A 24348-nucleotide genomic window follows, 5' to 3' on the forward strand; every position below is an offset into this window, starting at 1 on the left:
TAATCTTGAAAAATGAACGCCAATAATATTGTTTAACACTAATCATTAATGTAAATAGTATTATACCAATGAATTGTCAGTTAATTAATATGCTTTAATATTAGAAGTTTTGAAATTAAATCTCAATTGTAATCTAAAAAATCAAACTTAATATTATTAATACTTTTAAATATGTTCAATTCTTTTCATTCACCAAAATTCTTAACAATAAATTTAGTAATACTCTTTACTGGAACAATTAATTAAAAAAATCATCAACTTTGGATTAATTGATGCATGCCACGATAGAATAATAATTTTTTGTCACATTTAAGATTTTTATAATTTTTTAATTTGGAACCTAGATGTTCTTTTTTAATATGCTTTAAAATGGCTACATTTGGAATGTTCATGAAATATTATCATAAATATCGAGAGTTGTTGATGAATCGAATATTGCTTTTTATCTTCCTGGGTTTTTTCTTTGTTTTACCATAATATTAAATTCCCGTTTAGTTCATTTAAAAAAGCGTTTGAAAAAAAACCAACAACAACGTGAATGAGTGGATTTCATGTAAATTTGCAATATTGGTTTTTTTTGTCGAATAAATTTGTAAAATTAGTTGAAGAGAAAGGAAAATATTTGAAGATTATATTTATATTAACCGGTGCTTGATATAGGGTAATCACTTTAAAAATCACAATAATTTATCATGATAATTAAATTATTGTATTTAATAAACATTTGGTGATCTTGTATTACTAATAGTGATCATATTATTACTTTGAGGTATAATTTAATTCTTATATAAAAAAATGAGAAACTTTTGTTATTGATATAAAATTATACGTAAAATTAATAATATTTAATATTATTCATTTAATATGTAAATTAAATTTTTATTTCATCTTAAAGATGTAATTATTTTATATTATAATTTTTTACATTTTTAAATCAATACTCATTATAACAAGTTTAAAATAATTTGTATTTTTTTGTTTTTTAATATTATATATAATTTTTTATTATGAATTTAATAGATTATATTTATTTTCTAATCCAAATATTCTTTTACATAATTTATATTATAAAATTTAATTTACCTATTAATAAATATATTTATCAATATAATAAATTAATTATATTTTATTATAAAATAAAAAAATAGTACTAATAAATAAATAATATTAAAATTAATATTTTGTGTAACTATTATAATATATATGATTATTTTCATACTTTTAAATATATATTTTTTAATTTTTAATAATACAAAATACAATAATTTTTAATTTTAAAAAATTAATAATTATTAACTAAATAAAATAATTTCAAATCACCGATAATAAAATCACTTCAATAATTATATTATCATAACAATTGTATAAAAAATACCAAACAAGATCATAAAATAACCTAAACCCTAACCTCCAATACTCCTATAAAAATATTTGACTTGTTATGAATGAGACAATTCCAACAATAGATTTTGAGTACTATACCGCTTACAGGACAACAATAAAAATAACTTTATGTAATTGTTAATAATACAAGAAGTCGAAATTTAGCTAAATTAATTTATATAATTATTTAACTAATAACTTTCAATAAATTTAAAATTAAAGTCTTTGATTTTTTAGGTACGGATAATGAAACCTGAAGTCACGAAGAAGTACATTATAGTGATTTTGTCAAACATGATCTATTAGGAAAACAAAAAAAAATCCGCGACTCACCTGGTGTCGAATTACTTGCGCTGACAAAAGTGCCCTTTTATACTTCAAATAAAAAATTAATTTCATTTATTTTCAAATAATATTTAGTAAAATGTTAAATTCTTAATTTTATTGATTAAGATTTAAATTTTGGTAATTTCTAATAAAAAATATTACCCTAAATTTCATGCTTCCTAAGATTATATAAAAAAAATTTGTTCATTTAAATATAATCAATTGATAGATATAAATTTGATAATTTAAAATATAATATAATAATACGATAAAAAAATAAATAAAATATAAAAATAATATAATTTAAAATTTTTAAAAAAATTATATAAATTTAATAAAATAAAAAATATTTTATATTTTTATATCGATATAAATTATAATATATAATTTTTATATAAAATATATAGATATATATATATATAAATTATCTAATGTTATACTCGTGCATGCGTGAAAAATGAAAACCTCGTCTTTTTTATTTTTTTATTTTATTTAAGTTGTGAGTGGACTCTTGCTGGAAAACTTATCAAATGTTTGAATTATTAATCTTGCCATACGACACATGTCGGAAAATAGACAGTTGCTTGTTCAATGTAATACCTAAAATTTTTTTAAAATAAAAAAAAAATCTTCTTTCATTTTAATATTAAAAACAAAAAAGCGTTTGCCTTGGATTCCTATTTGTCAATTTTTACATGTGTAAGTATATAGTTCATGATCGAAAAAGGTGATATTTCTTATTTCAACCGTTTCATATGGAAAATATAATGTTAATACATAGATATATATATTTTTTTATTTAACGAAAAATGATTTTTAGATTTTATCCGATATATATTTTTATTGGAACGATTTAAATAAATTTATTTACATTAAATTTAATAAATTTATAAAAAAATTTATTTTATCATAATCTTAATAAATTTAAACTTAAATAATAAAGCAAAAATCAGATTTTTTTTATCACTTATGCGTTGATAATACATGCATTTCTTACGGGCTAGTAGCAGCAAGAAGTAAAACCCAATTATTTTCTCGTGATATTTTGACAGTAGAAAACAAAGTAATCGTTTTCACAAAGTTCTGTAAAGCACCATTATTAACAAATTTGGACTGCTTTTCCATTAAGCCATGAATAAATCTAAATATTAGTAGTACTAGCAAATTTGGACTCACCTTAACTTTTCAAATCTTAACAGAGAAAAAGGATGGGAAAAATGAAGAAAAACAGAGGAGAGGCTCCAACTTGCAGAAAAAGATGGACAGAGCACAAAGAACAATGTTATATCAAAGCATTGTTAATTGAGTAAATTAGATAAATAAATGAAGTGTATTGATAAGCCATCGATTCCCATTGACCAAAACCATGCTATTGTCAAATGATTCGGAGGCTGAAATGATGAGATCACTAGCATGGATTTGGGTGGCAGGTGAAACAAGGAAGTTTCCTGGAATTTTGGTTCCCAACTTTCCATACAGACATTGCTTTTGCAGTAGGAAAATTAAACTCTCTTTTAACAAGCTATACCAGCTATTCTGTTATGTCACCAATGGACTTTATACGATTTTTTTGGGTAATTAATATGTAAACCTAGTTTCATCATAGTAGTTTCAAAAATTTTTACCGCTAAAATTTGGGAAACAATGAAAAAGTGAAAGAAGAAAAACTTTCAAGCATGCAATACAAATTTAATTGCTGAAAAGTTGCAATGTGAGGTTAAAAATATTTTTATTTACTGTATTTCCCAACCTTTTTTTTTTTTTTTTAATTTGCCTGCCAACCAAATGCTATAATTGATTTAGGCCCCATTAATTTGTTTTCTTGTAATAATGGGAGCAAACAAATTAATTCAAAGCAAACATTTCATATCAAAATAATGAAAAATAGATTAGTACTTTCGAATCCCATTCAAAAACTTTTAATTCTTTTGTGCTCTATATTTTATTATAAAAATTAAATAAAAAATATATATTTTAGTCTTTAAACATCAAAATCAACGGTTCAAAAAGTTTAATTTAAAACACTCTTATGAAAAATATATTTTATAAGTGAGGATTTAAATAATAAATAAACAATGTTGAAAATAAAATTATTCTTGAAAATTGGAATTTTAGTTAAGATCTCAACCATGCACGATTAGCTGCCTCATTGGTTTTTTTAAAGAATTCATGAATTAAATGCAATAAACAATATATTAATTTATAAAAAGATTTGTGTAAGACCACCTCAAACAATGTTGTCTTTGGAGTGTGCCGTTTCAGGCCAAGCAGCCAAACTTTTTTGTTGTTTAAGTAATGTTTTTGTTTTCGTTCTTAGTATTTGGTATTTATTCAATGAAACACAAGGATTTCTTGAGCGCTGTACGGTCAAATGATACGGCCGCATCTGGTCAACACATGGAGCTACAGTACGTTACATATCAGGGGCACGCTCCCAAAGAAAGCGGAGCCACAGGAAGATCAAAAGAAAGGCTGGCCAATAACAGCTTCTCCTTCCTTATATTTTAAGAGTTCTTTCTTAAACGAAAAAAAGAAAAAAGAAAAAGAGAACGAAAGATTTTTCTTTGAACTTTACTCGCTCTCCAAGTCATTTTTTTTTCTTGGTCTAACTCTTATTCAAAGGTTTTATTTTATTTTATTTTTTGGTTTTCATATAAGAAGAAGTTTTATGTGTCATGGAGTTTAGTCATTTCATGTCTGTTTTTTGTTTTACAGGTAAAGTTTTACACATTTTTCTTTTTTTTTTTTTGGTTTCTTTGTCATATGGGTAACTGCAGTTACAGTTTTTTAACTTTTGTTTGCAGTTAATTGCCACTCTGAGCAGTTTTTTTTTTTTTTTTTTGAGTTTTTGGGTCTTTGTTAAAACTGCTGTTTTGTAATTCCTCTGTTCAGTTGGATCAATAATTGTTATGGTGGCTAGTTAGTTCGTGTAGGTGGTTGTTTTTTTATAGCTAAAGTGGAAAAAGAACATTGCCTTTTGTTGTTGGGTAATTAATAGCTCTCTTTATTGTTGTAATTCGACAAAATTTCATATTAGTTAGAGGAAGTTAATGCAAGCTTTCTGTTTCTGCTTCTGCTTCTGTTCTGTTTTTGAACCACGGTTTTAAACTTTATGCATTTCTTACTTATTTTCTTTGTTTAATTATGATGCTATTGGTGGAAACTTGGGAACTTTTTATCTCTTTCTTATAACTTAATTGTAGTTCAAGCTTCATATATTTTGATCTGCTTTGCAGGAAAATGATATGGTTTTAAGTGAAAATTGAAGGAATTTTTACTTTGCGGTGATAACCAAAGTTGAGGATTCGATGGAGGAAAGACCTTTCCCTGCGTGGTCATGGTCTGTTGAGCAGTGTTTGAAAGAGTATAATGTGAAACTAGACAAGGGTTTGAGTAGTTATGAGGTAGAAAAGCAGCGTGAGAAGTATGGCTGGAATGAGCTTGCCAAAGAGAAAGGGAAGCCCTTATGGCGACTTGTGTTAGAACAATTTGATGACATGCTTGTAAAGATACTTCTAGTTGCAGCTTTTATATCTTTTATTCTAGCGTATATGCATGGAGGTGAATCTGAGGAGTCCGGGTTTGAGGCCTATGTGGAGCCATTTGTGATACTATTGATTTTAGGCCTTAATGCCATTGTCGGAGTGTGGCAAGAGACCAATGCTGAGAAGGCACTTGAGGCCCTTAAGGAGATGCAATGCGAATCTGGAAAGGTTTTAAGAGATGGGTTCCTTGTACCAGACCTTCCAGCCTGGGAGCTTGTCCCTGGGGACATAGTAGAATTGCAGGTTGGTGATAAGGTTCCTGCTGATATGAGAATAGCGGCTCTGAAAACCTCAACTTTGAGATTAGAGCAAAGTGCACTGACCGGAGAGGCAATGCCTGTTTTGAAAGGTACAAGTCCTATATTCCCGGAGGAATGTGAGTTGCAGGCAAAAGAAAATCTGGTTTTCGCAGGCACGACTGTGGTCAATGGTAGCTGTGTCTGTATCGTTGTTTGCACTGGAATGAACACCGAGATTGGGAAAATACAGACGCAAATACATGAGGCCTCTTTGGAAGAGAGTGACACGCCTTTGAAAAAGAAGTTGGATGAATTTGGGAGCAGGCTTACAACTGCAATCGGGCTTGTTTGTCTCATTGTGTGGCTTATCAATTACAAAAACTTCATTTCTTGGGATATGGTGGATGGATGGCCTGCAAATGTCCGTTTCTCTTTTGAGAAATGCACCTACTATTTCAAGATAGCCGTTGCCCTTGCTGTAGCCGCAATTCCAGAAGGCCTCCCTGCTGTAATCACAACATCTTTAGCTCTTGGTACAAGAAAAATGGCTCAGAAGAATGCCATCGTACGGAAGCTTCCTAGTGTTGAAACATTAGGATGCACCACTGTGATTTGTTCAGATAAAACTGGGACTTTAACCACGAATCAAATGTCTGTTGCTGAATTCTTTACCCTGGGTGGAAAAACCACTACTACTTGTATTTTCCATGTTGAAGGCACAACCTATGATCCTAAGGATGGTGGAATTGTTGATTGGACCTGCTACAATATGGATCCTAACTTACAAGTCATGGCTGAAATATGTGCCGTTTGCAATGATGCTGGGATTTTCTGTGATGGTCGTCTTTTCCGAGCTACAGGTTTGCCCACAGAAGCAGCTTTGAAGGTTTTGGTTGAAAAGATGGGAGTTCCAGATGCCAAGATGAGGAACAAAATCCGTGACTCACAACTTGTTGCAAACTATTTGATTGACCGAAGCACAGTTAAGCTAGGTGAGCTTGAATCTTTCTAGTTCTATGTACATCACATGTCAGGCATTATGATGCACTTCTTTGATTTATGATTTATTGCAAAACATAGATTGCTGCGAGTGGTGGTCCAAAAGATCAAAAAGGCTTGCAACATTGGAATTTGATCGGGAACGAAAGTCTATGAGCATTATTGTCAGAGAGCCTACTGGGCTCAATCGGCTCCTTGTCAAGGTATCTGTCATATTTTTCCCATTTTTTAAGCTGGTTCAAAATTTTTTCCTAGCTTTCATCAATGGATAAATGGCCATATTCTTCATATTGTTGTCTACAATTTATTCTGCTTTTGGTTAAGTGGATTAGATTATTATGACTACCATCTTTTTTGTTTATTTAGAATTTAACTTCCTCCAATTTGAAATTAGCAGTTATGTTAAACTTGAAGCATAAATAGATTGAAATAGTAAACAGTATAGATATATTTATATACATTTTGTGTTTGTTATGTATATTGCTTTATTTGCAGTTGTTACTGTGCCCTATCAACTATAATTAATCTTTCACATCATTTTTTTAATATTATAAATGATTTGTTATGTCCTTTCTTCTTTGATCATTAAATTAATGTGCATTATCTATAGGGTGCTGTTGAGAGTTTACTGGAAAGTAGTACGCATGTTCAACTTGCAGATGGAACTCTTGTTCCAATGGATGAACCTTGTAGGCAATTATTGCTTTCAAGACATTCAGAGATGAGTTCAAAGGGATTGAGATGCTTGGGACTGGCATATAAGGATGAACTGGGAGAATTTTCAGACTACTATTCTGAGAAACATTCTGCTCATAAGAAGTTGCTTGATCCAACTTGCTATTCTTCCATTGAACGTGACTTGGTTTTTGTAGGGGTTGTTGGTATCAGGGTAAGCATATGTCGACAGCTTTTGTCGTTCATATTAGTTAATAAATTTTCAAGTTAATGATTTCCAGAGACATAATTTGCCATGTCCATCTTATAGGATCCTCCACGAGATGAAGTTCACAAAGCAATTGAAGATTGTGAAGGAGCGGGGATTAGAGTTATGGTGATAACTGGAGATAATAAATCCACAGCTGAGGCTATCTGTCGTGAAATCAAAATGTTTACTGATGGAGAGGATCTTAGAGGAAAAAGTTTTACTGGTAAAGAATTCATGGCTCTTTCCCCTTCACAACAAATTGAAACTTTGACAAAGCCAGGGGGGAAGGTCTTCTCTCGTGCCGAGCCTAGGCAAAAGCAAGAAATTGTTAGGATGCTAAAAGAGATGGGGGAAATTGTTGCAATGACTGGAGATGGTGTGAATGATGCACCTGCCCTCAAATTGGCTGACATTGGAATTGCTATGGGCATAACTGGAACTGAGGTAAATTTATCACTATGATTCTTTCTCTTGAAAATGGAATCTTGATTCTTATGGCCTGCATGTGACTTTTCCTAGAGCAAACTCTATGATTGTTTAGGCATTTCCTATCACTTGACATAAATCTGTACCATTTTTGGGAATTAATATTTTTATATTCTTCCCTACTAATGTCCATCAAATAAGTCCTTGCTACTTCAGAAAGAAAATGAGAAAGAAAAGGATGTCAATCCTGCTTAAAACCTTTTAGACTCAACATGCTCATTGTTCAATTTTCCAGGTTGCAAAAGAAGCTTCGGATATGATTTTGGCAGATGACAACTTTAGCACCATTGTTTCAGCTGTTGCTGAGGGTCGCTCAATTTATAATAACATGAAAGCTTTCATAAGGTATGTTAATTTGTTCTTCTACTTTACTCTGAGCAATTAAGATATCCCTTATTTAGTCATTTCCTAAATTCACAGATACATGATATCATCCAATGTTGGAGAAGTAATATCCATATTCTTGACTGCTGCTCTGGGGTTACCAGAATGTATGATACCTGTGCAACTTTTGTGGGTGAATTTGGTTACTGATGGTCCTCCTGCGACAGCTCTTGGGTTTAATCCTCCAGATGTTGCCGTAATGCGGAAGCCACCCGGCAGAAGTGATGATGCTCTCATTAACTCCTGGGTTCTTTTCCGTTACTTGGTTTGTGTTCATCATCACTTATTATCTCCCCCTTGAAATTCTGTATGCCATACTTTATGTTAATTTGTGCCTACTAATATCTAGGTAAGGCAAGGTACTGAATTTTTAAAATGGTTAAGAGGAATCGTCTATCCTGACTTATAATAATATCTTCCATCTGGCATATTCTTTTTCCGAATCATCCTTCCGTTTCTCTCTTTCTGGTAGCATCAAAATAGTTTAACGAATGCCAATTTCTTTTCCCCCTTGGATCAGTGTTCTCATATCATTAAGCAGGCACATATTCACTGCAGTAGTGGTGATAGTCTTAGTGGGTTTTTTTTGTAATATTATCAAGAGTAACAGAAACTATTCACAACTTATGTTTGTCTGATGCAAAAGATGGATGTGTTTATCCGTGAATTTGTGCTTCTGTTTTGAAGCAAGCAAAAACTGAAATGGATTAGCGTTTTACATTTTTTTTTCCAATTGCAGATAATAGGTTCTTATGTGGGGATAGCAACTGTTGGCATCTTCATCTTGTGGTACACTCAGGCTTCTTTTTTGGGTATCAACCTTGTGAGTGATGGGCACACACTAGTTGAACTGTCTCAGCTTCGCAACTGGGGAGAGTGCTCTACATGGTCAAATTTCTCCGTGGCTCCATATATGGTTGGTGGAGGTCACCTGATCACTTTCTCAAACCCATGTGAATACTTCACCATTGGTAAAGTGAAAGCAATGACTCTGTCACTATCTGTGTTAGTTGCAATCGAAATGTTCAATTCCCTGAACGCGCTTTCTGAAGACAGCAGCCTGCTTACGGTGCCACCTTGGAGGAACCCTTGGCTTTTGGTTGCCATGTTAGTCTCATTTGGACTCCATTGCTTTGTACTCTACATTCCATTCCTGGCAAAAATGTTTGGTGTTGTTCCATTGAGTCTGAATGAGTGGTTTTTGGTGATTTTGCTCTCAATACCCGTGATATTCATCGATGAGATTCTTAAATTTGTTGGAAGGAGTCAAAGATATAGGGTGAAGGAGAAGACAGCATAAAACAGCACCAGGTCTATATCTGGGTCAAGGGATTTTTGCGAGGTAGTATTGACAGATAGGAAAATACTGGGACTACGTTAATTTGTATTCTTAGCTCATCTTCATTTTGGCCGATAATACCTTGCTTAATCATCTGAAAGAAATACATTGGTTTATTCCATTCCATTGACTGACGTATTTACTTTTTTACAAAAGAAAAGGTTTTAAAAAAATTAGGGATGTTGAAATTTAAATTTTAAATTTATAGCATCTCTTCTCTAAAAAATGATTAAATGAATCAATTAATTAAAATCCAAATTCATGATTGGCATGTCCTTCATTTTGTAAGAAAGCTAATGAATAATTGGTACTTGATAGTCTACTGGAAATAATATTTCAGATCTACTCCATTATCAATGATTCGTTAAGTTCGGATTCAGAGTCAATGAATTTGTCTTGTATCTTCATCACTGTTGAGACCTGATCTAAAATTTCGTATATTTTTTCACATCTAGGATGTGATTTATCTTCCACAAGAAACTTATGCATTTCACCTCCCTCTTCAATGAAACTAAATCCTGCTGTCTTTGTAATTTGGCCACCCTTCATCAACTTCCTTAGCTTCGCAACCCTATCCCACCAGCCCGCAGATGCATATATATTAGAAAGAATGACAAAGTTTCCCGCGTTCCATGGTTCAAGCTGAAAGAGAGGTTGAGCTGCTTTTTCTGCAAGTTCGACATTGTTATGGAAGCTGCAAGCTCCTAAAAGAGCTCCCCAAACCACCGCATCGGGTTTCATAGGCATGCTTTTTATAAGATCATAAGCTTCCTGCAATGCTCCAGCCCGACCTAGGAGGTCAACCATGCATCCGTAATGTTCCAGTTTGGGATTAATATGATACTTTTCAGCCATCGATTCGAAAAATTCTCGTCCTATGGCCAACAATCCTCCATGCGTGCATGCTAAGAGAACTCCCACAAATGTAACATCATCAGGTGCAGTTCCTTCATACTGTTATCATCATTGAAATAAACATAAAAAGAACTAAATAGAAGCGCAAAAAATATTTCAAAACAATTTGAACAATTTAACTATACAAGGAACTGCTAACCAGCATTTGATCATAATACTCGAGAGCCTCAGTACATTTTCCATGAAGAGCAAAACCCATGATCATTGAGTTCCAAGAGCACAAATTTTTCCTCTGGCCGATCTCATCAAACACCCGCTTCGCCACCTCAATTTTACCACACCTCGCATACATTTCCAGGACAGTATTGCTAACGTACAAATCCTCAAACAATCCATTCTCTCTTGCATATGCTTCAATCCTTTCTCCAACCTCCAATGCTCCAAGATTTGCACAAGCTGGTAGTACGCTAGCAATAGTTACTCGATTCGGGTTAACTCCTCGCTCTTTCTCCATCCTTAGAAACATATCTAAGGCTCTCGAAAATTGCCCACTCTGCGAGTACCCAGATATCATGGAGGTCCACGAAACCACATTCTTCTCAGGCATCGATTTAAATAATTCTGAGGCTTCCTTCATATCCCCACACCTCGAATACCCAGCAATTAATGCGTTCCAAGTGGGCACGTTTCTAACATGCATTTCATCGAACACTTGCCGAGCCAACGGCAACATACGAAGTTTTGCATACATGGCCAACAAAGCGGTTAAGGCATAGCAATCAATACCAAACCCAGATTTGAGGATATGGGTATGAAGGATTTGACCGTGAAGAAGGGAAGGAAGTGTAGCACACGCAGGGAAAAGGAAGATGAAAGAATGCTCGTTGGGGGAACAGTTGTTGAGGCACATTTGAGAGTAGAGAGTGAGGCATTGGCGGGATTGGTTGATTAAGGAGTAGGCTTGGATGAATTTGTTGTAGAGAAAGACAGTTTTCTTTGGAATGAGGTTGAAGAGCTTTTGGGCGTAAGGGATATTTGAGGTTTGGAGAAGTTGGATGATGAGAAGCTGAGTTTGGTTTTGGTCCAGGCCATTTTTAAGAGTGTAAGCAAGGGATTGTTTCAGTTGGTTCATGACATCTTTCAGAACTAGGCTGATCTGTTATAGGTTGGCTAGAAAGGATGTACTAACGAAACGTTATGCTAAAACTGTTGCGAGAAAGCGAAGCCCTGGCGTTTTTCATGCTCATAGAAAAAGAATTAGGTATCGTCATTAGTCTTTCATGTTTCAGAGTATGGATTCAAGCTAAAACTACTAGTTAACTTTTGCTGAATCCACCGGGCAATCGTTAATTCGTTATCCACCTGGCAACAGCTGTCTGCGTTCGCAGCAATAAAAGATGGCCACAAGCCACTCTGATGCTCTGCCCAAGGGAAGTTCAATAAGCACCCGGTTAGCTTGTTGAAGATGCTGATTGAGAGGAACAAGTGTTGGAGTGCGAGTCAAAGGGACTTACGATGAGGAAGTTAACGAGAGAGTTAGATTGGTGACCGAGTCTGGACTTCACTAAAATGGCCCATGATGGTACACCTGTTTCTTCCTCATTAAGGCCTACAAAACCTCTGTAAAATACAATGGGATCAGCCCATTAACACTGCCAAAAAGACGAGATCACAATTCAAAATCAATAGAAGACACCAATTGTACTCCCTGGGCTGTATTCTGCCCTTTGCTCTTTGTTTGAGGCCTCTTGGGACCCAGCTCGAAACCCTTCAAATATACACCCATATTTCATGGTCCACTAAAGTTCAAATGTACGGAGTCTTTGTGTCTGGGATTGAATGGGAATTTCATCGAAGCAAACATTATTTGGAGAACATAACCAGTGAAGCCTCCAATCCTTTGCTCACTGTTTCAGGATCTTTTCCCTTCCATTGTGTTCCCCTTCTTACTCTCTTTATTTTCCTGTACATTTACCCTTTTCACTAAGCTTCATTACCTACATGCGAGCGTCATCACGTTAAACCTTGAAAAAGGTCGTTCTAACAGTACTAAACAAATGCAGTTATTGCTGATAATCCTGGGGCAACGGTATTTTGGGGAAAAAAAAAACATTGCTCAGTTGCTAGGGACGCCACATTGATGGAAAATCAATGTCAAGACATAACGATCGGTTTGGGGTTGGAAATTTTGGAAGATACTCATTCAATAATTTTGATAAAAAGAATTTCTGTCGGTGGCAGAATTCCATTATTCAAGGATATATCAATCGATTCAATTTTGAATTCCTTCAGAGACGAGGGTCCTTCATCATTATTCTTGGGAACGATAATATGCTGAAGTTTGTCGGTGCAAAACATACGACGGTCCACGTTATTTCCTGTAAAGGCAAAAGATCATTTAGAAGCTTCACTTCCTTTTTCCCTTTCTATTTTCTCACTTGTTATTTATTGCTACTCTATAATTATGCACAAAGAACAATAGTTTAGCATCCAAAATTAATATTATACAATAGCCATGCCATCAGATGGATCACGTTCGACCATGGCAGGATTTAAGAAAAAAAAAATCAACTGCTATTCCAAAATGCAAATTAATTCAACACCAGAAAATTAAAGCCTGCCAATCAGACTGCATTTTTTTTGTACCCCCAACGTATTAAATTGGGGTCATTATAAAATGGTGGGTCTGCCCTCTCCTTTAATGTCAACTTTATAACTTGGCAGACCGCATATTTGCTTTGATCATATTAACTACTCTCGATCATCTGCATAAGCCAAGCATCATCCTAATTAAAAGTTATGAGTTACAAACCAAGGTTTCAAAAATTTCGATGATAGGATTTTAAGGAACAAAACAACAAGTTTTGCTTTTCAATCAACTTTGCAAATCCACTTCTGACTATCAAGAAAACAGCTTCATCCGGAGATTATGCCAGGAACTATGAGATTATTGTTCTGTGTATGTGGTGCTAAGTTTCAATTTAACAGATCCTAATCCGCCACCCCATTTAGCCAAAGAAATTTTATATTATAGCTTTTCTGCCGAGTGGTGGTTAGCCTTTAGCCTTCATCATTCTTTCAAGTAAATTAATGAAAACAGCATTGGTACACTCACGATAAAGCATTAATAGAGAGACAAGGACGGGACCCTTGTTGCCATGACTTTCTCTCTTTTTCATCAGTGACTGGTGGCTACAACCCTTGAACCCAAATCTTGTCTGATCATCTTTTTTACATCTTTTTATATTTTTTTTCTTTCTTTCTTTACTGACTCCCTCTTACCCGCAACACTAGAGGCCAAGAACGGTACCGAGATTTAAGCATCATATTTAGTTTTATACTAGTAGTTGTTTTTGCAGCTCTGCAAAAGAAGAAAAAAAAAGTGTTTTTCATTCTTTTTCTTGGCTTTAGTGGTTGATTGATTGTAAGGAGTGAAAATGAACGAAGAGATGAATGGAGTTGGCGTCGAGCATCAAGAAATTGTTCCTGAGAAAATAGACTACGTGTTTAAAGTGGTGGTGATCGGTGACTCAGCTGTTGGCAAGACTCAGATTCTCTCCAGGTTTACCAAGAATGAGTTTTGCTTTGATTCCAAGTCCACCATTGGGGTTGAGTTCCAGACCAGGACTGTTACCATTAAGAGAAAAGTCATCAAAGCCCAGATCTGGGACACTGCTGGCCAAGAAAGGTTAACTTCTCTCCCCTTTCCCCTCTACCCTCTCTGTTTTGAGATTGAAGCTCTCTGAATTCTTCTTTCTTTGACTTTACCTTACCTGAGATATCTTTAACTTTCATCACTGAGTTAATAATGCAAATTAATCAAAATCTAGTTGATTGGTCAGATGGTATTTCCAAATGCTGCAGGAAAACATAATTTATCATTTGCTTATGGTCAAATATTAAATTGTGGTTCTGAACCTGAATTTAGATTTGCTGAAATTCCATAGTTGAATTGGGTGGTTCTGTAAGCGTTATCTGAATTTGAATTTAAATGGTGCTTCATTGAAGCTAATAGTGCAGCTAAGCATAACACTGTCAGCGTTTCAATATTTCATTTATTTTGATTTAAATTGTACTACTTCAAAATTTCAATAAAGCAAGACTAAAATTAGGGTGGAATTTGGTCAATATCCAAGTATAAAATTTGAGTCATGCTTCAAAACTTAATCAAAGTTATATTAAATGTTATCAAAAATTTACTAAAGTTGCCAAAATTATATTAGAGGTTACCAAAACAATACGAAAGGTTACAAAAAATTATAACAAATATTACAAAAACTATTAAAAAATTTATCAAAATTATATCAAATTATATGAAAATTAAGTAAAAGGTTCCCAAACTTTTATTGGAGGATACTGAAATTGTATGAATGGTTTATAATATTGAGGGTTTTCAAATTTATATCAAATTATTGAAAATATATAAAAAGTTAATAAAATCATATAAATGTTATTAAAAAATTATCGAATATTACTAAAATTGTATGAAAAGTGACCAAAGTTATAACAAATGTTATCAAAACCATATAAAAGGTCTCCAAAATTATATCAACACTTACTAAAATGATAAGAAAGATTATCAAAATTATATTAAAAGTTCCCAAAATTATGCAAAAGGTTGCCAAAATGATATAAAATGTTATCAAAATTATTATAAAAGTTATCAAAATTATATCAATGATTAAAAAAATATAAAAAATTATCAAAATTGTATCAATAATTATAAAAATCATATAAAATATTACAAAAATTATATTAATTATTACAAAATCTGTATCTAAAATTATCAAAATTGTATTAATAATAAATTAAAAGTTTGACCATCTCAACGTTGTCCGGTTGCTCCATCAAATAATTTTTATTTTTGTCATGTGGAAGACAAAGGCAGAAAGATATGTAAATGCAAATCATGGAAATGTTTAGTAAAAAATATCAATACTATATTTGATAAGAGTGAAACTTAAAGTATATTAATTTAAGTGAAATTTTCGGTTTCAATAAAATTATGACATAACATGTTTCCATTACTAGCTTTAAATTTTCATATCACAAACGATTCTAAAATTAAAAAAAATCTTGAATTCAAATATAATGAAAAAGACAAAATAAATTGATGTCATTATATTATGAAGCCAGTCAAGTAAGTGACCTAGTCTTATCTTATACTTTGGTTTATTCTCTAATAAATTGGATTAAATTTACTTAATAGTCTTATCCTAGGCTTTGGATTTAATTACATGATTTCGGTGCTTTGGCCTACAATTGGACCTACCAGTAGGAATTTTGGACTGCTTGATGCCACTTTTGACTAAGGAAAAGCAAATGTCAATGTTTTTGTTTTACATTTTGCAATTTCATGTCGGTAGGTACCGAGCAGTAACAAGCGCATACTATAGAGGTGCACTAGGGGCAATGCTAGTTTATGACATCACCAAGAGACAGAGCTTTGATCACGTAGCGAGGTGGGTTGAGGAGCTACGGGCCCACGCTGACAATTCCATTGTGATAATGCTGATTGGAAACAAGGCTGATCTAGTGGACCACAGGGCGGTTCCAACTGAAGACGCTGTTGAGTTCGCAGAGGATCAGGGCCTATTTTTCGCCGAGACATCCGCTCTTAGCGGTGACAACGTGGATAAAGCATTTTTCAAGCTGTTGGATGAAATTTACGATGTGATGTGTAAAAAATCTTTGGAAAGCGGAAATGGGAAATCCAACGGTGGCTATCATGCCACGGCGTTGAAAGGATCAAAGATTGAGTTGATCGCTGGTTCTGATTTAGAAATAAGTGAGATGAAAAAATTATCTACATGCTCTTGTTGATTTTGTTTTTAAAGGACGAGAATGTCTGGTTTATTTTCCCTTCTTTCTTGGGTTGTTCATTATATTTTTTAAATTAAATCATAGCACATTATAAATTATATATTTGTGATAAGAAAACCATGCATCTTAAGTATTTGGGTGATATTGCCTTTCCCCCTACTTTTATGTGTTGTTAAATTTAAGCAGTAGTAATAATTTTTTATCAATGATTGTGTAATTTGTTGATAAATTATTAAATATTTTATTTAAAAAATTTAAATTCAATTTTTGATAATTTTAAATATTTTAAAAATTGAATATGATACATATCTATTTAACTGATACAAATAAAAGTCAACACTAAATTAGCATGCATTTAGCAATTACATATGGTTAAATATTTATAGAAAAAAAGAATAAATAATTAAAAACAGGGAAATAGTTCTATAAAAATTAATATTAAAATTTAATCGTGGAGGTATATATATACGGGAAACCAATTTGGGTTGGATATATTAATTTATGAATAGATACTCATAGATCTAGTTTGTTTATGGGCTTAACTATCTTCTGTACAAACGGTTGAAACTTGGCCCAAGCCAAAAATTACAAATAAAAGGCTTCACTCAATTACACCTCTAGATGATTCAATCAAACAGGTAATTAAAATAATAATTAAAACAAGTACATAAATTTTCAATGAAACAAGTGAAATAGTTAATTGCTAGAGGAAAGATATGAATGGGTTTTGGGAATTTCTAAAAGGTTCATAAATTTTCTTACAATTACTACTTGACATGCTGGTAGGAACTTGCCAGAAATGCTGAAACGCAACCAATTTGAGTGGTTAGGATAGTTTGGTGAGCAATTTGATAGGTTTGTAAACCAAATATTTTTCTTCTTCTTTTTATTTTTCTTGATTGTATTGATGAGAATAAATGCAGTGGGCAGTGGGCAGTGGGCAGTGGGCAAGTGTTACCATTATGAAAGGAAGAAAAGGGAAAATATCCACAAAATCTCTGACTTGCACATCTAACAGACTTTGCCTGTAACAAATTAAACATGCCCAAAACTTGTTAGGAAGATTATTGTCCAAATTAAAGCCACAAACCTTCAAACAATCAAACATCCAATACCTCTTTAATGAAATTTGTTGGGCAGAGTTGTCTTTATTCTTTAACACTTCAAAATCAAAGAAAAAATAAATAAAAATGCAATGGCGGACCGCCGTTTGAGCTAGTGGGGGCTTGACCCCAAAAGTTTCAAAATCCTTTTAACATGTACTATATATAATATATACTATAATTGTTTTATATATTTCTATTAAATTAAATTGATTTTTACATTAAAATTGATACATTTTAATTTTAGTTTTATCTTCAATCTAATATTATGCATTATAATTTTTAAAAAATTAATTATATTTTTATCTGTCTTTTATTGTAATCATATTTGTAGACATCGATTTTGTTCGGATCTACTGTTTTAATTTTAATAATAATAATAATAATAATAATAATTTTTAAAAAATATATAATTATTAATTATATAAAAAAAACATATAAAAAGAAAAACAAAAAAAAAATAACAAAACAAAAAGAGAAAAAACAAAAAGTAGGGTGGCTGGCGCTGCTGCCGCCTCCGACCAGCCACCCTACAACTTGACCAGTCCCCTGTCAGCCTCCTGACCAGCCCTTTGACTAGCTCCCTGTTCAGCCCACCTACAGCCACCCTATAACCACCCAAATCCCCCTAATTGAAGCTCTTTAAAATCAACAACTCGAATCCCTTTCAATCTCTCTGAAACCCCCCTTTCGAAAGCTTTTTTGGACACACAGTCCCCCCTTCTTTGAACAAGCTTTTGAATATCCAAAATCCTAGCCTTCCATACTCAGAAAAACCCAAACCTCTCACGAAACCTCATACCCATCAGAAAACCAAACAAATACCCAAACCAAAGAAAAAAAAAAAAAAAAAACATTGTCCTCGCCTACGGCGAGAAACCATCAGCGCCTAGCAAACCTTGCAAAAACCAAAAAACAAAAAGTTAGTTTCTAAAAAAAAAAAAAAGAAAGAAAAGAAATCGAAAGCTTCAACCCCGATCTACGCAGATCGGGGCTATTTCTGGTAAAACGAACTTCGGATCTGAAAAGATTGCGTCGAAAGCAGCTTCCTAATCACTTTTTGAAATTTCCAGTCATCGACGACGGTGGACCAGGCGATGGTCGGCACAGTGCTTCGACTGCCGGATGGCGAAACGATCGGAGCTCTCCCCTTAGAGCTCTCTCTCTCTCTTTTTGAAACAGAAAATAATGAACCAAAACTTTTTTTTAGCTATATATAGGAAAGCAAAACTCAAAATGACGTCGTTTAGGAAAAAACCCAAAACGACGCTGTTTTAACTAAAGAGGATCCGCGCGTGGACCCGGATCCGACCTGAGATCTGCGCGAATTGACCCGCCAACTCCCTTCAGCCAACCTTAAACCGGTCTAGAAGAACTGTCAGTGAACCGGTCTGAATCGGTCCGAACCACTGGATCACCCGAACCGTTGATCGAACAGTCGAACCGGTTAGACCGACCTAGACCAACATTGACCGGACCGTTGACCGGTCCGGTTCAGGTAAAAAAAATTTTTTTTTTAATTTTTGAATTTTTTTATATTATTATTTTTGTTATTTTAAGTATATTTTTATATTTATACATGATAAATTTCTAAATTTGTTAGAATAAATGTTTGATTGTTTTAATAATAATAAAATTAAAAACAAGTAATAATTAAAAAATATATATTAAAAATACTAAAAAAAAATTAATAATTTTTATTATTTTCCCTGCTTATATGTTGGAAGGAATAAAAAAATATATTTTTCTAAAAAATAATTTTGCCTAGATGTTGGAGAATTATTATGAATAAATTTTCATAAAAAAATAAATATATGAGAAATTATTGATTAATTTTTAAAAATTATAAAAAATTAAACTTACTCCGAAAGTCCGCCTGAATGATGGAAATTTTTAGAGATGTTTACGTTGTACTTAAACCTTAAACACTGATTTTTAATTTTCAAAATCTTAAGTTTTTAAAACCCCATAAAAATCCAAACCCTTAAATCAAAACCCCAAACCTCAAAACCCAAACCCTAAAATCTCTAAACTCAAAACCCAAAACCCAAAAGCTTCCATATCCTAAAATTCAAGCTTTAAAACCCTCTAAACCTTAAAACCAAACCTTCAAAATCTCTACTCAAGCCCTTACTCAAAACATCCTAAAAATCCTAAGGACACATGTGAAAATTCTATTTGAAGTAATTTATTCTCGAATGCCGCTTAGATGATGGGGTATTTAAGAAATTTTACTTTGTTAAGTATTTTCACACGATTTCTTAATTCGCATTAAAATAAGATTAATAAATAAAAAGTATAATAGTAAATTGAGATCTTAAATATAAACAGTCGCTCCTAAGCTCTGCCTAAATGTTGGAGAGTTAAGGTGGTCTCATTATATTTAAGAATCCAACTTTTAAATTACATTTTATTTTACATAACATTCATTGACATACACACTTTAGCATGCTATTATTAGTATTTATTTGTACTATTCTGTCTTTAATTTTTATTTGTACTATTTTTTAAAAAAAATTATGATATTACAAAATAAAATAAAAATAACATTACGAAAAAATAATTCTTGGTACTCTGCCTATATGTTGGAGAGTCACTAACAATTTTTTATAAAAAGTGTTATTTCATTTTAAGGATTGTTGTGTTAAATCTTAAGCGAAAAGAGTTATTTCAAATTTTACCTAGATGTTGGAGAATTTCAAGATAATTTTTTAACTTAAAGATTTTCTCAATATTCTTAAATAAAAATTTTAGCAAAAATATTTTTTTTAAATGAAGAAAATTAGTGTTAAATTTTAAATTAAAATCATTTTTATCCAACATTGAAAATAACGCGTAATTAAATAGTACCAATTTATGGACGCTGTGGGGGTGCTAATCCTTCCCTACACGTAACCGACTCCCGGACCCAACCTGATTTTTCGTAGACCAAAATTTATCTTTTTGATAAACTTTAAACCCGTTTTTATAGTTTTATTAAAAGGATAAACTTTTGGGTGGCCAATCACACCCTAACAAAGATTGGTGGCGACTTCTTCCTTTTATTTTTTTCGATTTGAAAATATCATTTTTTACGTCTGACGATCCCAAAACTGTTACGACAGCTTGGCGACTCCACTGGAGACATATTTGAGAGTCAAGCCAAAATTTTAATTATGCACTATTGACAATGGTTGGATTTAATTGATTTTATTTGATATTTAATTTAATTTTTTTATTTTATTTTTTTTGAAAACATTCATGTTAATAAATAAAATAAATCATGTGTTAGTTATTACTTCATTTTAATTTTGTTTTTGATTTATTCATTTTTTTATTAATACATTACCTTGCACACACTTTGCATATTCACTCGCATGCATGAGCTCTATACCCGAGCTCCATCTTTTTTAGGAAAAAGTGAAGTAGCTACGCTCTCGTGAGGTGATAACCTCCGTATTTGCTAGCAAAATACTCCACTCAGATTGAACTCTTTCCGTTAATAACCCATAATGGGTGAGGATCGGGGAACCTCACTAGTCTATAATAGACGATGATGTAAGGAATAGTCTGAGAACCTTTAGACATATAAATCTTAACCCAGCATATCGTGAGCCATAGGAAGCCTGCCTAGGATAGAGCCATGCCACCTTTTTAAAAAATTACCAAAAATTAGAACATTATACGTTATATTATTTGGTTGTATGGTTGTTATATTATTTCTCTTACTTGTTTGTTTTGAATTCTCGAGTCATTTTATTTTTTTATTTTATATATTCTTTGATTGTGTGCATTATATTTGAATATGTGGTATTTATTTTAGGTCAATCATTGAAAAGAAAAAAAAAAGACAAAAGAACATTTTCAAAGATTAAAGATTTTTCTTAAATCCTTTGTTTATTGGCCGAATAAAGACTAATTTTCAAGCCTTATTTCTTTCTTTTTTCCTTCTCAAAACAAAAAATTTCATCTTTTGCATTTCATACGTTATACATATATCTCATCCCATGCGCATTATAATAGGATAATACGTGTATTCCATCCCATCCATATCAATAGGTAGCACACGTATTTTACTTCATGCACATGCATCCCATGCACTTCTTGAAAAATAGTGCATGCATTCTATCTCGTTACGTATCTTAAGGCAGTGTTTATCTTATTAAGCCAGCATAATACATGCATTGTATTTCATACATACATATCTCATACATACAGTAGGTCCGTGCATTTCATACAAGTATGTTGCATTAGTCATAAGAATACATCTCACCATTCATATAAATATGTCATTGCATTTCATGCATATAGATTCATGAATAATAAGGTCATATGGAACGTACATTGCATTTCATATCCCACCATTCTTGCAACATAACATTACATTTTTTTTACATATGCATTCATGGTTGACGAAAATTTTTATTTGGGTCTTTGTACATATAAAAATCCATTGTCATAAGTATATATGCATTCCGTGACATTCTCATATTCATGTGTTTATAAAATACTTTGTGTGCCATTATTTTTGTGATATTCATTTAATAAGAGTAATAGTCTAGAATTTTTGGTTTAAGTCTTGGAATAAAATGTCTGTCTTGGTGAGAATCAGAGTGACAAAAATGAGAGATCAATTGGAAGCAAGGATTAGTGCTTTAAAGTTGAATCAAGAGGAATTATGGCTTGCACATCATGCATCATCTATTTGAATTCATTATTTTTCATGCTAGTTAAAGACAAAAGATGATGATTGTGAATATGCTTTTGTTAAATCTTCAAGGCCAAAAGATTTTTGATAATAGAATTCATGCCATGCATTTTTGACTTTTGGTAATTAATAAAAGGTTCAAGGATAGCTATTCTAGGAAATAAGGTCAGTTGAGTCTGCACATTTATAGCACTCGAGCCAGTACCATAATCATGAAAAATAAAGGTGCCAGTCGAATGGACAGAGTAAAAAAAACCCAAAGAGAGATCGGTGAAATAGTTACGGGAATGCAACAAAACATGAATAGACAACTGGCAGAATTAAAACAGATGATAGTGGAATTGACAAAAGAAAAAGAAGTTGTTGAGACGCACAGGACAAGAGAGGAAACAGTTATCGAGACACCATTGTATCCATCTGGGTTCACATATGTTCAAGATCCCCATGTGTCACAAGCACTTCCAACAACTCATCAACCTTATATTGGCCATTTTGTCAAGTTACCATCAGTTTAGATAAATGTCAATCCTGGGCATACTCCTCGCGACTTCACTACTGTGCCTAATATGGATGATCATAAATAATTAAAAAAATTAAAAAGGGTGCCAGATCCATCAAAAGATATAGTGATGAAAGATAAGTATGATCTGTTAGAAGAGAGACTGAAAGTAATTGAAAGCCATGATGTGTACAAGAATGTTGGCACCAGTGAACTTAGTCTAGTACCTGATCTTGTTATTCCATCAAAATTCAAAGCCCAATTTTGAGAAGTACGATGAAACGAAATACCTTTTAATACACATTATCATGTACTGTCGAAAGATAACAAGCTACACTTATGATGATAAATTATTGATCCATTACTTTCAAAATAGTCTCACTGGACCTGCAGCAAGATGGTATGCTCAGTTAAATCGAAGTAAGATTTTCTCTTTGAATGAATTAGCTAGGGCCTTTCTAGCACAATACAAGCATGTTGAAGATATGGTGCCAGATAGGTTCTCATTACATAACATGAAGAAAAGATCAACTGAAATATTCAAAGAATATACACATAGATAGAGAGATATAGCAGCTCAAGTACAACCACTTTTGTTAGAGAAAGAAATTACTGTTCTATTTGTCAATTATTTGGACACTCTCTATTATGAAAGAATGATTAGGAATCTTTCTAAAAATTTTTTAGACATGGTGATTTCTGGTGAAATTATAGAAAATGCAATTAAGAGTGACAGGATTAAGTTAAAAGATACGACAGATGTTGAAAAAAAAAGTACATCAAAACAAAATAAAGAAGATGTGCAAGCAGTCACACTGGAAGAGCATCTACCTAATAGCTTTATCCCGTACAATCCTTATCTTGCTTATCAATCCCATCACTCTGTCATAAGCCATATATCTCAAAACCTATATCTTTGCCAACCAAGCTAGCATTTGAGCTTTCCAGCAAACTCTCATCCTCAAGTGGTCATTCATGATCTTATTCCTACATTTGAATCCACGACCCGACCAACAAAGAATTGAAAGAGACCAAAGAATGATCAAGAGAAATTACCCATCCCTATTTTTCACCTTTTATCTTTGCTAATAGAAGGTCGATATCTTACTCTTGTGCCTCTGAAAATAACATCAAATCCATCAGCAATGAGTTACAATCTCAATGATAAGTGTGATTACCATATGAGGGTAATTGGTCACTCAATTGAAAAATACAGGCAGTTAAAGAAAAATATTGAAGATCTTATCAAGAATGGTATTCTGACTCTGGAGGTAATAGAACAATGAAAGTTGTTTACTCCATTCAATTGTCAAATGTGAGAAGTTGAGATGAAGAGGGAGATGTCAAGTTTTAAAAATCAAGATATGATGATTTTTTTTTACTATGTATGTAGGACATGTACATTGTGTCTCTAAGAGTTATTTAACTTATTTTGGAAGAATTGAATACTTTGAATTTTTTTTCATGAAATTTTTTCTTTATACATTTGTTTGGATAAAAGTCCCACGTAAGTAACTTTCAAAAAAAAAAAAAGAAAAAAAAGTTTTATTTTGTAATAAAGATGAAAGGATTCTTAAAGAAAATGGTGATGACTATTAGAAAAAAGCTCATCAAATATGTCCACACCTTTTCAAATACTTTCATGTCCCTAATCACTTAAATGATTGGACTCATCAACCATAACCTTTCAAGGAATGTGAATTTGAGTTCAGACCTTAAAGGGGCGATAATCTTTTCTTGGGCAAAGAACAAAA

The 24348-nt window shown here is 32.5% G+C and overlaps 3 protein-coding genes across 4 annotated transcripts; 2 read left to right on the forward strand and 1 right to left on the reverse strand.

Moving 5' to 3' along the window:
- Nucleotides 1–4064: 4064 nt before the first annotated feature.
- Nucleotides 4065–9753, forward strand: LOC111313346 (calcium-transporting ATPase, endoplasmic reticulum-type-like). Of its 2 annotated transcripts, none has more exons than XM_089752482.1 (8): nucleotides 4065–4697; nucleotides 4947–6486; nucleotides 6575–6696; nucleotides 7104–7382; nucleotides 7479–7862; nucleotides 8140–8249; nucleotides 8325–8553; nucleotides 9028–9753. In XM_089752482.1, exons 2-8 carry the CDS (start codon nucleotides 5019–5021, stop codon nucleotides 9586–9588), a joined length of 3153 nt encoding a protein of 1050 aa, XP_089608608.1. In that variant the 5' UTR covers nucleotides 4065–4697; nucleotides 4947–5018; the 3' UTR covers nucleotides 9589–9753. The 2 variants fall into 2 exon arrangements, with proteins under 2 accessions (XP_089608608.1, XP_022769745.2); XM_022914010.2 differs by having other exon boundaries at nucleotides 4065–4425.
- A 171-nt stretch (nucleotides 9754–9924) lies between these two features.
- Nucleotides 9925–11979, reverse strand: LOC111313347 (Pentatricopeptide repeat (PPR) superfamily protein). Its single transcript, XM_022914012.2, has 2 exons — nucleotides 10682–11979; nucleotides 9925–10581 (listed from the first exon to the last, which is right to left on the reverse strand). The coding sequence occupies exons 1-2, from the start codon at nucleotides 11612–11614 to the stop codon at nucleotides 9970–9972; spliced, it is 1545 nt and encodes a 514-aa protein (XP_022769747.2). The 5' UTR covers nucleotides 11615–11979; the 3' UTR covers nucleotides 9925–9969.
- Nucleotides 11980–13634: 1655 nt separating this feature from the next.
- LOC111313348 (ras-related protein RABA3-like) lies at nucleotides 13635–16511 on the forward strand. The gene is made up of 2 exons (XM_022914013.2): nucleotides 13635–14170; nucleotides 15849–16511. The coding sequence occupies exons 1-2, from the start codon at nucleotides 13920–13922 to the stop codon at nucleotides 16303–16305; spliced, it is 708 nt and encodes a 235-aa protein (XP_022769748.1). The 5' UTR covers nucleotides 13635–13919; the 3' UTR covers nucleotides 16306–16511.
- Nucleotides 16512–24348: the final 7837 nt, after the last annotated feature.

This window comes from Durio zibethinus, chromosome 23, assembly GCF_047325235.1.
Source record: "Durio zibethinus cultivar Kanyao isolate XHJ-2024 chromosome 23, ASM4732523v1, whole genome shotgun sequence".
NCBI lineage: Eukaryota > Viridiplantae > Streptophyta > Magnoliopsida > Malvales > Malvaceae > Durio > Durio zibethinus.